Here is a 14,115-nt window from a genome sequence, read left to right as displayed (position 1 = left end):
ATCTGTCCATGGGATTCTTCAGGCAAGAATATTGTTGTCATGCCCTCCTCCAGGGGATCTTTACAACCCAGGGATTGAACCCACATCTCTTACATCTCCTGTATTGGCAGGTAGCTTCTTTACCACTAGTGCCACCTGGGAAGCCCCCATTACACAGTCACAATTGATTATATCATTAGCCATCGGTGTGTGCATGCATGCTAAGTCACTTCAGTCATGTCTGAATCTTTGTGACCCTATGGACTGTAACTTGCCAGGATTCTGTGACCTCCAGGCAAGAATGCAGGAGTAGGTTGCCATGCTCTCCTCTAAGGGATCTTTCCAACCCAGGGATCAAATCTGCAACTCCTGTACTTAGCCATTGGTGATTGACATCAATTTCCAGTCCTTCTACCCTCCCTGAAAGGAAGGTTGAGGGGTGAGATTCAAAGTTCCAACCCTCTAATCATATGGGGATAACTGGCCCCCATCCTAGGTGAGGTCCAAAAGTCACTTTGTTAACACAACCAAAGACACCTTTGTGGTTCTCATCACTTAGGAAATACCAAGGGTGTTAGAAGTTCTGTTCCAGAAATGGGGACAAAGAACAAATACATATTTTTTATTGTAAATCACAGTATCACAAGATGCATTCAGGTAATTTTGCACCCTTCCTTTTTCTTTGTTCTTGATTCAGAATAGTTACAGTAGCTTCAGTAATTACTTGTTGAGAGGTATAACCTTGCTCTTTCATTTCCTTGGTTAGCGGTGCTTTTTTGAGTGAGGGATTATTTACTCCCTTCCCATAACCTTCCTTTACAACCTTCCTTTCTCGGGGCTTCCCTGGTGACTGAGATGCCAAAGAATCTGCCTGCAGTGCAGAAGCCCCAGCCAGATCTCCTGCAGAGGACATGGCAGCCCATTCCAGTATTCTTGCCTAGAGAATTCCACAGACAGAGGAGCCTGGCGGGCTACAGTTCATGGGGGTCGCAAAGAGTCAGACCCGACTAAGTGACTAACACTTTTATTTTCATGAATTCCTTTAAAAATATGAGATATGACCAAAATAATTCAGAAGTTACTCTTTAGATGAGTTCCTGGGAGCCCATGTGTGTTTGTCTCTTTCCTCCCTCACCTAACTCTACTTCCTCTCCTAGTCTCCTAGAGTGATCGATAAGTGAGCTCTGCGCGCACTGTCAAGGGGCAGTGGCAAAGATATGGACCGAAAATAGGGCAAAGAAAGAGAAAGCAGACAAAAGGCAGAAGGGGAGAGGGGGGAGTCTTACGTGGAGAAGGCATTGTTCTGTTTCTCGCATCGGATCCCCTTGCAGTTGTTGGGCTCATCGATTGCTCTGGTCTCATAATAAAAGTAAAGCTGGTTCAATCCATTGGCAAAAGCCAGCAGTACCAGGCAGTAGATAAAGAGGAATTTGAGGATATCGAGCAACATGCGCCCCAAAGAGATCTGCAGAGGCCCTAAGTGGGAGTTGGCTGTGAACAGGGATATGAGACGCAACGAACTTAAAATGTTGGATATCGCAAAGAGAGCTTCTGCAATCAGAGTCGGGTGCCACATTTCCCATTCTTCCCTTGGACGGGAACCATTATACTGAAAGAAATAACAAGTGCACAATATGAGAGGTACAGCGAGCATTTAGAAAACTTTCCCCTCTTTCCTCCCTTCTGCACCCAAATAAAAACATCAAAGTAAGCATCAAGCATTCATTTATACAACAGGCCTCTGTGATTGGCACTACTGGTCTTTCCCACGCCCCCCCCCCAATCAATACATGATGCTAATAACGCTCTTCCTTCCACTCCTATCCAAATATATACTCAGCGCATAGATGTAGAAACATGAATTTCAGAGCAATCATCTGGAGTAACAATCTGTGGTTTATTAACAGACATTTTCGAAGTGTGAGTTGACCAGACTGTTGGGGAGTGCCCTAGAACAGAGCCACAGGTGTGCCCAAGGTTGTGGGGCCAAAGTACTCTGCTTTCTAATGAAACTGCAAACCAGCTTTGCTTCCCAAGTCCCTGTTTTGTGCTGAGCACTATGTACAACTTGCAGTTACTGAAGGACATGGGGTAGGTTTAGCCTCCTCAGTGTGCAGTGTTCACCTTGACTTCCCTGCTGATTGAGCATCCTTAGAAGGTCATTACTCAGAGTTTTCTGCTGATAGTCTTTTCTCCCATGCAATTACAAATGGCATGTCAGCCTCCAAGGCAATGAATTTAGTGCTGCTCACCAAGTGGTGTATGGATGTATTTTATTGTTGCTTTGATAGTCTTACAAGTTGGAATGTTCCTTTAGCACAAACGATGGACCAGGGGGTTGAACGAGGAGGAGGAGCCAGGATTTCTGGGATTGGCTACCCATGTTCCAGTCTTTCCTGAGCTTTCAGCTCCTAGAACATTGGAAGTCAGCTTATGGAGAGATGGCTTCGTTGTGAGACTGAGCTCCAATTTAGCCTTTGTCACTTAAAACTGCCCCTCTTTCTCTCATTTCACCATAAAATGAGGATAATATCTACTCCTACCCACTGCACATGTCTGATTATGTACCCATATGTGAAAGTCTGTGTACTCCATAAGGAGAGATGTTATGGAAATACAAGAAATTGCTTTTTACCTTCCCCAAGACAGAAGTAGATTTTGCCTGGAATACAATCTGAAGCATATTGCTTTGAACGCTCATCTAAATATCACAATTTCTCAGGACTAAATGTAAACAACTTTCCTGAGAAAATGTTGCTTCGGGGGCCAAATTATATTGTTAGCATTTCTAAAATGTGCCTCACTTCCAACAACTGAGGAAACTGGTTTTATTAAAATCATTTGTGTGTATCCAATATTCCCCACTGTCAGAGGAGTTTGGAGAAAACTTGCCACATGTGTGCTTCTATTTCAAATAGACTTGAGATGGCCAATTGGTTTTATACACTTTTGGCCAAATCTTGTATCTCTCCATTTTTGTTTCCAAAGGAAACATTTGCTACATAGTTGTGAGAGGTGGACATTGTTATGCCTGTTTTACCAGTGGAGGAACTGAAATCCAGAGAGGCAGAGGGAGCTGCTTAAGGTCACACAGCAACTTGGTAGCGGAGCCAGGACTAAAACTCAGGCCTCTAAACACTCAGTATAGCACTATTTCTATGAAATGTTACTTCTATAATAGTTGATATCACAGTGCATTTATTAGATGGGCCTTTACTTATCTGGAGGTCTATGTGAATGATGCAGATTCTTTGTTGACAACAAAACAGACCTACATTTTAAAACTAGGGATTATCAACCGGAACATGCATAGCTCACCATTAGGGTTTTCTCACTCCACGGTCACACCCATAACCACAGGGAAGTCTACTGTCCATGAGTTTGGATTGCAGAACAGTCACAAGTGTGAAAGATGATTCTCATGGAAAATCTATGCTTCATGTATGTATTTTTAGAAAAAAATACTATAGAATATGATAGCAGAGAGTAAACTTGGAGCTCATTTAGCATAGAGGTCAGCAAACTTTTTGTGTCAAGGGCCAGATAGCATATATTTTTGGCTTTGTGGGCTATATGGTTACTGTGGCAACTACTCAGCTTTTTTCTTCTAGAACTATATATTTATTTATTTTGCTGTACCAGGTCTTAGTTATAGCACATGAGATCTAGTTCCCAGCTCAGGGATCAAACCATGGCCCCCTGTGTTGGGAGCATGGAATCTTAGCCAATGGACTGGTGGCTCAGAGGGTAAAGAATCCACCTGCAATGCAGGAGACCCAGGTTTGATCCCTGGGTTTGGAAGATCCCCTGGAGAAGGAAATGGCAACCCACTCTGGGATTCTTGCCTGGGAAATCCCATGGACAGAGGAACCTGGCGGGCTATAGTCCATGGGGTCACAAAAGAGTCAGACACAACTGAGCGACTAAGTCCCAGGGAAGTCCCTTCTAGAACTATAATAACAGACAATATGTAAACAAACAGTGGCCCTAGCTTGGCCAGCAGCCCAGTTTGCTGAGGCCTGACTGAGCACAAGTGGTTTTCAAATCAAACTGTGTTCCTTTAAGCCTGAGGGTTCAATAGAAGCATCTGGTGGTCACTGTGGAAACCAGAGAGGAGGCTAGGAAGAGTCATTTCTTAATCCAAACTCATTCTTTGAGCTCCTTAGTACATTGAAATTCTGCATAAGTTTTAACTTTAAGATGTGGTTCCATGGGAAAAAATTAAAAGGTTGAAACTCATTGATCTAGTTCCATCTTATTTTTCAGAGGCAGTGTCTGAAGCTCCTAGAGGTAGAAGGATGGCCTGTGGTAATCCAGCTCATAAATATCAGAGCAGGGATTACCTTTGGGTTTCCCGACCCTTCAGAGAGTGATATTGGGAGACAAATGATTTTTCTTATATTCTCAGAGATAGAATGCTGCTTGAAAATTGGCCTCTATGCCTGTTAAAAGGGTGTGAACTCAAAAGCAGAATATGAAAAGGGTTGGCCAAACATGGGAACCCAATAGTAATAAAGATGGGGAGGTGTGTCTTCATCCAAGCATTGGCTGGAGAAAGGGTCACAACTCAATGGGTATCAAAGTTCAGTTTAGTCTGTACATATGGAGTAAGGGAGTGCTGGGATAAATCTAGGTGGTGCTATCCTAGAGACAAAAAGACAATTACTCTCCATTTTTAGTGTTATCTTGGGGGCACCGAGGGCTAATATTAGATATGTTTGCTTCTTTTGAGTACTTTGGTATGTGCCTTTTGCCTCTTGGTGTTGTAGCCCACGTGAGGTAGAGTGTATATATAAGTGTATATATACATATCATTGACTAATTTTTCACTCTAATAAAGGATCTTATCAAGGCCAGTTTCTGTCACAGGGTGTCATACTGCCTCAGTGCAATGATGATGTGAAATTTTTAAAAGGGCCTGGGACCAGCCCTATGTCTTTACTTCATAGAAGTTGGCTCAGCCTACTTGGTGGAGTTCATTTCAGACTGATGTGCCTGCCTGCATGAGTGAACCCGACTGCTCACTGACGATTGCTCATTGTAAATCCAGTCTGCATGTGGCATCTCCTATTTGTAAATTCTTCTTTGTTGTGAAGGCCTCCGACTTCTTGGCAAATGTCTTTTTTTGAGTTAAGTATTTGTCAGTGAGGGGCATTTACTCAGCTTAGTGAGCTGATTTATCCTTATACTCTATGGTGAGGAAGTATCTAGCCCTTGGAAGGCTTGCCAGTGAAGGTGGACAGGGTATGTGATTAACTAATGTTGGGCATCTGTTGACACAATTTCACATCCCCAAGGGTTAATCATTTGATCATTTATTCTACACTTTCCTGTTTAAGCAGAACTCACCAGTTTCTAGATTGATAATGTATTGTCCCTCCAGTGTATAAATACCACTTCCAAAGGAAGAATTTTTTTTTGGCAAACAGTGTTACTTAGTCAGCTGAGTGCCAGAATGACATGGATTTCATCCAGGCACATTAACCAGAGATTCAAACATTTTCCTTACCAGCTTTTTCTTGTAAGGAAGTTGTAAGTATGTGTTGAACGATCACCACAAAGTATAAGCATACTCTGAAGCTTCTTTCAAAAATGTTTTAGGACTGCATTCAGTATTCACACTCCATGTAACTAACTCCCAAGGTCTTAAAATTTATGCAATATGCATATTAGAGATGTAAAAATAAACTAAGTTGTTGGCGATTTGGGGGACAGCCATATTCCCATTCTAAAACTCCTTCATGTGGGATTTCATGCCAAAAAGCATGACTGACTAGACAGTCTTGGAGATGGAGTTGTCAGCTTTTCCTCATGCGGGAGAAGTTCACTTCAGGGTAGAGACAGTGCAGCCATTCCAGTATCTAATGGGCATCAAACCTGAACTCAGAGCCTGTGACTATCCAGCGTGAAGTGCTGGACATGAAGCTATTTCTCAGGATAACGCAGGCTGTACATTATGCAGGAATAAACATCAAAGTGGTGTGTGTGTATGTGTGTGTGTGTGTGTGTGTGTATGTGTTATCTGGATTGGTAGAGACATAGAATGGGTGATACTCAAAAAGGTGGATTCATAGCAGCTTGAACGATCATCCTGGTGATGGAAGTGATGCAGGAGGCAAAGACTATTAAAAATCTATGTCTCACACAGTGAAGTTTCTAGGGTTCTGCTACCAATCCTATGAAGAACACTTGAGGGAAGTGTGAATATTTGGCTTTGAGAAGAGACAGCTCAGCAGGGTAGGGAGAGATGAGTTCATATCTGAAGCACTTTATGGAGAAGGAACATCTTTGTTCTGTTTGACCCCATGATGAGGAAGGATTACTAATGGATGTGTCACAGGAAGAATAATATTAGAAAAATATAAAGTAGCACTTTTTAATGAAGTGACAAGAGTTGAGAGAGGCTTTTGGAAATTGAGTGAATGTCTTGTCTCTGCCTCATGCAAACATCAGTGGGCTATCTTCTTGGCGAGGATACTGTAGAGAGGATGCAAACACTGACTGAGTGGGTGGGCAGCTGCAGACCTTTTACTTCAGAGTTGAAGAAGTAAAGAATTCATTTGCAAATTGCTCCATTCTCCACTGTCTGGTTAGGTGGACACTGCTTACAAGCCACTGAAAAAATGTCTATTTTATGGTACCTTTCCATATGGATTGACAGTCTTAACACTTGCCCCCTAAACTCTTTGTGCTCCCATAGCTAAAGCTTACTGTAAACAAATGATTAAGAAAAACAGCAAATATTCCAAGTTACCTTGACATAGGCTACAATCTTCAAGGAAATAGTTGCCAGGTAGAGTGAGTTCATTGCAAAATCCATCAGGTTCCACCAGTCATGGATGTATTCAGTAAATCCACCATCCCACATTTCCTTTATCTCCCCCCAAATGAAACCTGAAAAATGGAGGCAAAAGGTTTATTGCTTCACAGCATCAGACTAGTCATCATAGTGAAAGTGAAAGTGAAGTCGCTCAGTCGTGTCCGACTTTTTGCGACCCCGTGGACTAAGCCCACCAGGCTCCTCCGTCCATGGGATTCTCCATGCAAGAATACTGGAGTGGGTTGCCATTTCCTTCTCCAGGGGATCTTCCCAACCCAGGAATCACACCCAGGTCTCCCGCATTGCAGGCAGATGCTTTAACCTCTGAGCAGGATCCCCCAAATGAAGAAAGAGGAAATCAATGAATGAATTGGGAGTCAGTGGAGCCCCTAGGGGTGGTAGTAACTTTCTTCTTTCTTTGCTATCTCACCACTCTGTCTTGAACGTGCCAAACTGGATAGACTTTACCTAAAGACGCCTGTATGTTATAGTTTTCTGGATGCTACTCGCTTTTACATTGTTACTATAGTTACTGGAATGCTGCTGCAATTTAGGGTGTCTGACTCTACGCTCTTCCCATTTTAGAGTGGGGGTTATTTAATCAATGAATTAATTAAGTATCATAAGGGATTTGACTTAGAGCATACCTGAATGGTCTAGTGGTTTTCCCTACTTTCTTCAATTTAAGTCTGAATGTGGCAATAAGGAGTTCATGGTCTGAGCCACAGTCAGCTCCTGGTCTTGTTTTTGCTGACTGTATAGAGCTTGTCCATCTTTGGCTGCAAAGAATATAATCAATCTGATTTCGGTGTTAACCATTTGGTGATGTCCATGTGTAGAGTCTTCTCTTGTGTTGTTGGAAGATGGTGTTTGCTATGACCAGTGTGTTCTCTTGGCAAAACTCTATTAGCCTTTGCCCTGCTTCATTCTGTATTCCATGGCCAAAGTTGCCTGTTACTCCAGCTGTTTATTGACTTCTACTTTTGCATTCCAGTCCCCTATAATGAAAAGGACATCTTTCTTGGGTGTTAGTTCTAAAAGGTCTTGTAGGTCTTCATAGAACCGTTCAACTTCAGCTTCTTCAGTGTTACTGGTTGGGGCATAGGCTTGGATTACTGTGATATTGAATGGTTTGCCTTGGAAACGAACAAAGATTATTCTATCGTTTTTGAGATTGCATCCAAGTACTGCATTTCAGACTCTTTTGTCGACCATGATGGCTACTCCATTTCTTCTAAGGGATTCCTGCCCACAGTAGCAGATACAATGGTCATCTGAGTTAAATTCACCCATTCCAGTCCATTTTAGTTCGCTGATTCCTAGAATGTTGACGTTCACTCTTGCCATCTCTTGTTTGACCACTTCCAATTTGCCTTGATTCATGGACCTAACATTCCAGGTTCCTATGCAGTAATGCTCTTTACAGCATTGGACCTTGCTTCTATTACCAGTCACATCCACAACTGGGTATTGTTTTTGCTTTGGCTCCATCCCTTCATTCTTTTTGGAGTTATTTCTCCTCTGATCTCCAGTAGCATATTGGGCACCTACCGACCTGGGGAGTTCCTCTTTCAGTATCCTATCATTTTGCCTTTTCATACTGTTCATGGGGTTCTCTAGGCAAGAATACTGAAGTGGTTTGCAATACCCTTCTCCAGTGGACCAATACAGTGGAAGTGAGAAACAGATTTAAGGGACTAGATCTGATAGAGTGCCTGATGAACTATGGACGGAGGTTCTTGACATTGTATAGGAGACAGGGATCAAGACCATCTCCATGGAAAAGAAATGCAAAAAAGCAAAATGGCTGTCTGGGGAGGCCTTACAAATAGCTGTGAAAAGAAGAGAAGCAAAAGCAAAGGAGAAAAGGAAAGATATACGCTTCTGAATGCAGAGTTCCAAAGAATAGCAAGGAGAGATAAGAAAGCCTTCCTCAGCGATCAATACAAAGAAATAGAGGAAAACAACAGAATGGGAAAGACTAGAGATCTCTTCAAGAAAATTAGAGATACCAAGGGAACATTTCATGCAAAGATAGGCTCAATAAAGGACAGAAATGGTGTGAACCTAACAGAAGCAGAAGATATTAAGAAAAGGTGGCAAGAATACACAGAAGAACTGTACAAAAAAGATCTTCATGACCAAGATAATCACGATGGTGTGATCACTTACCTAGAGCCAGACATCCTGGAATGTGAAGTCAAGTGGGCCTTAGAAAGCATCACTACGAACAAAGCTAGTGGAGCTGATGGAATTCCAGTTGAGCTATTTCAAATCCTGAAAGATGATGCCATGAATGTGCTGCACTTAATATGCCAGCAACTTTGGAAAACTCAGCAGTGGCCACAGGACTGGAAAAGGTCAGTTTTCCTTCCAGTCCCAAAGAAAGGCAATGCCAAAGAATGCTCAAACTACCACACAATTGCACTCATCTTAGACGCTAGTAAAGTAATGCTCAAAATTCTCCAAGCCAGGCTTCAGCAATATGTGAACCTTGAACTTTCTGATGTTCAAGCTGGTTTTAGAAAAGGCAGAGGAACAAGAGATCAAATTGCCAACATCCGCTGGATCATGGAAAAAGCAAGAGAGTTCCAGAAAAACATCTATTTCTGCTTTATTGACTATGCCAACGCCTTTGACTGTGTGGATCACAATAAACTGTGGAAAATTCTGAAAGACATGGGAATACCAGACTACCTGACCTGCCTCTTGAGAAACCTATATGCAGGTCAGGAAACAACAGTTAGAAATGGACATGGAACAATAGACTGGTTCCAAATAGGAAAAGGAGTACGTCAAGGCTGTATATTGTCACCCTGCTTATTTAACTTATACGCAGAGTACATCATGAGAAACGATGGGCTGGATGAAGAACAAGCTGGAATCAAGATTGCTGGGAGAAATATTAATAACCTCAGATATGCAGATGACACCACCCTTATGGCAGAAAGTGAAGAGGAACTAAAAAGCCTCTTGATGAAAGTGAAAGTGGAGAGTGAATAAGTTGGCTTAAAGCTCAACATTCAGAAAACTAAAATCATGACATCTGATCCCACCACTTCATGGGAAATAGGTGGGGAAACAGTGTCAGACTTTATTTTTTGGGGCTCCAAAATCACTGCAGATGGTGATTGTAGCCATGAAATTAAAAGATGCTTACTCCTTGGAAGGAAAGTTATGACCAACCTTGATAGCATATTCAAAAGCAGAGACATTACTTTGCCAACAAAGGTCCATCTAGTCAAGGCTATGGTTTTTCCAGTGGTCATGTATGGATGTGAGAGTTGGACTGTGAAGAAAGCTGAGTGCTGAAGAATTCATGCTTTTGAGCTGTGGTGTTTGAGAAGACTCTTGAGAGTCCCTTGGACTGCAAGGAGATCCAACCAGTCCTTTCTAAAGGAGATCAGTCCTGGGTGTTCTTTGGAAGGACTGATGCTGAAGCTGAAACTCCAATACTTTGGCCACCTCATGAGAAGAGGTTACTCATTGGAAAAGACTGATGCTGGGAGGGATTGGGGGCAGGAGGAAAAGGGGACAACAGAGGATGATATGGCTGGATAGCCTCACCAACTCGATGGATGTGAGTTTGAGTGAACTCCGTGAGTTGGTGAAGGACAGAGAGGCCTGGCGTGCTGTGATTCATGGGGTTGCAAAGAGTTGGACATGACTGAGCGACTGAACTGAACTAAGTATCAGTATTATCCCATATAGTCCTTAGTTTCCACTACATATGTCTTATAGGGAAAACTTGTCAATGAGTTTTGAGGTATGCAAGGAGGCCATGGTCCAAAGCACTGGATGTTGGCTCTGAAGCTAGGCAATTGGTATCAGAATCATTTAGAATCCTCCTTTCTCTTCTCTCCTCTCATTGTGTGTGTGTTTCACGGAATTCTGCCTGATGACATATTAATAGATGTTTCTTTAGCTTTGGTATGTTGAAAGCAGTAAAAGGAGTGACTGTGGTCTAAGGTAGTACGTCTCGACTTTATTTATTTTTTTTATTTACTTATTTTTAATTTAAATATATTTAATTGGAGGCTAATGGAGAAGACTCTGATGCTGGGAGGGATTGGGGGCAGGAGGAGAAGGGCACGGCAGAGGATGAGATGGCTGGATGGCATCACTGACTCGATGGAGGTGAGTCTCAGTGAACTTCGGGAGTTGGTGATGGACAGGGAGACCTGGCGTGCTGCGATTCATGGGGTTGCAAAGAGTCGGACACGACTGAGCGACTGAACTGAACTGAACTGAACTGAATTACTTTACAATATTGTATTGGTTTTGCCATACATCAACATGAATCCGCCACGGATGTACACGTGTTCCCAATCCTGAACCCCCCTCCCACCTCCCTCTCCATACCATCCCTCTGGGTCATCCCAGTGCACCAGCCCCAAGCATCCTGTATCCTGCTTCAAACCTGGATTGTCGATTCAGTTCTTGTATGATATTATATATGTTTCAATGCCATTCTTCCAAATCATCTCACCGTCTCCCTCTCCCACAGAGTCCAAAGGACTGTTCTATACATCTGTGTCTCTTTTGCTGTCTCGCATACAGGGTTATCGTTACCATCTTTCTAAATTCCATATATATGTGTTAGTATACTGTATTGGTGTTTTTCTTTCTGGCTTCATCTCAGACTTTAAAACAGCGGTCCCCAAACTTTTTGGCAACAGGGACCAGTTTTGTGGAAGACAATTTTTCCACGGACCAGGATGGCAGTGGGGTGGGGTGAGAGATGGTTTTGGGATGATTCAAGTGCATTACATTTATTGTGTACTTGATATCTATTATTTATTACATCAGTTCCATCTCAGATCATCAGGCATTAGATCCTATAGGTTGGGGACCCCTGCTTTAAAATACATGTGAATTACATGGGGATTATGTAGGTTCTGATTTCACAGACCCTAAGTGAGACTTGCAAATCTGTATGTCTAACAAGTTGATGCTAACATTGCTGGTTTGGGGACCTCAGTTTAAGTATCAAGGACCTGGAGGGTGGTGATGCACTGGAGGGTCCAATGCAATGTAATTATGCCTGGAGACTTCTGGTTAAGGCTGCTTTTTTAGCATGAATTGTGTGAATTTCCTAGGTTTCCCTCCTGGTTGTGAAATCAGTATCCAAATAGGATGTGGACCCTGGATAATAAGTACAGGGATCATTTAGCATAGTCATAGGAAAACAGCAGATTTTGGTGGCATCCCCTCAACCTCAGTGATGGGAAAGAAGGCATCAAATAGACTGTTCAGCACTTGCCCTGCCCAGCCTACCTGAGCCTGTCCTGACTAACACTTGGCTTTCCCTCTAAACCCACTGACAGACAACTTCCTTGTCATTGACGAAGTTAGGTTAGTTGAAACAAGCCCTGGGTACACTGCCAATCTCATGGCAAACTCTGTGACAGCAAGTGACCCAGGCCCAGGGGGGGAAGGAACCACGTTTCTGAGATTCCCAACAACTATCCCACCGCACAGAGGGAAGGTGCCTTATTTCAGGGCCAGTCCAACTGCCAATTCCAGTAGTTTCTTTAGACAAGATCAGCAGGCAGTCTGGCCATAGCTTCTGGTCCCTGTGACTCACCGAGAACCCAAGGCAGTATCATCCACTCCACAACAGTCGGGGGAGGTCCTTGTACATGGAGGTCTGTCCTGACGATGTGCTGAGAAGCCAGGAGAAGCATGAAGAGGAAGGTCAGATATGACGCTGTGTGGCAGATAAACTTGATGAAGGGTTTCTTGATGAACAGCCCAAGGTTGCTCCTGGGTGAGATGAGATAAGCAATAGACAGCATGGGAAACAGGAACCCAATGGTCATGCACGTCAGAAGCTTGACGACCCAGTGTTTCCGCCGCCATCCAGGGAAGCCGTCGTACCACAGAGTGGCAAGCAACTGTTGGCAATTGGGCTGGGCCACAAACTGGGAAAAGAAGAGAACAAGTCAGGCATCTGGGATGGCTTGGAGGAAGTCTACCTTCATAATCGCTCTCCTAGTTTACAGCCAGCTCATGGCCCACTCCCAGAGAAGGCCTGATTTCCAGGGTCCCACAGGTGGGTCTAACCTCAGAGCCAACTCTACATGTCAAGCTAGGAGAGTTAGGGTTGATGATTTGTTTCCTACATTAAACAAAATCGCTCTGGCCTGTGCTTTGGCATATGTGCCCCCCACTTCCCACTTTCATCATATTAGAGAGATGCTGCCTCAAACTTGGCTCAGTATCAGAATCATCCAGGGAACATGAAAAAATTCCTGATTCCCAAGTCACACCCCAGACTGACTAAATGAGCCTCCTATGGGGAGTAGAACCTGGGCAACTGTTCTACAAAGCTCTCCTGGGAATGTACCTGCCTCTTTGCAGAGAATCATGGGGATGTTTCATTTCAAGTGGATTCACTTTTGCTTATTCCCCCAGCTTGCATGAGATCATCAACAAGTGTGTACTTTGGGCAAACACAAACTGGCAGCGAATAAGCTCATGCCTGTGGCTATGGTTTTGAATGGAAATGAGTTCCCTTTTTGATTTTTTTTTTCCCTCCTTTTGGTTCTGAGCACCTCTTGGCTAGCAAAGAATCATGTTGCTACTTTGCCATTTAACACCTTTTCTAGTCCAGACATGCAAAGGAGGAAAATATATTTGGAGGCCAATATTATAAGATGGTACCTAACTCAGCTGGGATTTTACTTAGAGGCAATCTACAACGTGTCAGTGACTAATAGTTAAGAGATACTCAGCATTCAAGTCACCCTCTGGCTGCTACTTCCTAGTAAGCAATTCAACAGGGAGCTCAACTGTCAGCAATCGTTTTAAATATTGCCTCTATCTGACTGCTGCAGCTTCCCATGGGAAAGGTTAAATGGAGCTGTACCATATAGTTTTCTGGTACAAAGGAAATAAAATTCTTCCATCATTTATCTGACACTCAAGGTAAACTAGGCCAATTTTATTGTTAGTATATCTGTGAAGGTCTCTAGCTTCTCACCAAAACCATTTTCCCCTTCCTTAAGCACAGGGGGGACTACATTTCCCAGTCTCCCTTGCAGTGAGATGTGGTCACATGACCAAGTTCTCAGTAATGGAATGTGAGGGGAAACAATGAGTGGCATCACAAGGCCTGACCTATGGAAGTCCCCTGTGTTCTCTCCCCTTCTTGCTGACTGGGATCTGGTAACTCAGGGTGGTCCAGGGGCTTCTGTTAGCCTTTGTCCTTCGATGACCACGTGGAGGAGAACTATCTTGCTGACCAAGAATATCTATCTTGGACAGTTACATGACTGAGATAATTATATTGTCTTTGAGCCATTCTCCATTTT

At 43.2% G+C, this 14,115-nt stretch overlaps 1 protein-coding gene across 1 annotated transcript in view; it reads right to left on the bottom strand.

Annotated features, from left to right (window-relative positions):
- Positions 1-13,050, bottom strand: part of LOC102395430 (short transient receptor potential channel 5) — a 55,065-nt gene extending 42,015 nt beyond the window's left edge. The window contains exons 1-3 of the mRNA XM_044936877.1: positions 12,387-13,050; positions 6,734-6,873; positions 1,266-1,588 (exon numbers count right to left, since the gene is read on the bottom strand). Coding sequence (XP_044792812.1) covers positions 1,266-1,588; positions 6,734-6,873; positions 12,387-12,621 — 698 coding nt within the window. The 5' untranslated portion in view covers positions 12,622-13,050. The remainder of the gene's footprint in view (positions 1-1,265; positions 1,589-6,733; positions 6,874-12,386) is intronic.
- Between the last annotated feature and the right edge of the window lie 1,065 nt (positions 13,051-14,115).

Source organism: Bubalus bubalis, chromosome X (genome assembly GCF_019923935.1).
Source record: "Bubalus bubalis isolate 160015118507 breed Murrah chromosome X, NDDB_SH_1, whole genome shotgun sequence".
NCBI lineage: Eukaryota > Metazoa > Chordata > Mammalia > Artiodactyla > Bovidae > Bubalus > Bubalus bubalis.
The sequence above is the reverse complement of the archived record's forward strand: the minus strand, read 5'-3'. Positions and strand labels throughout refer to the sequence as shown.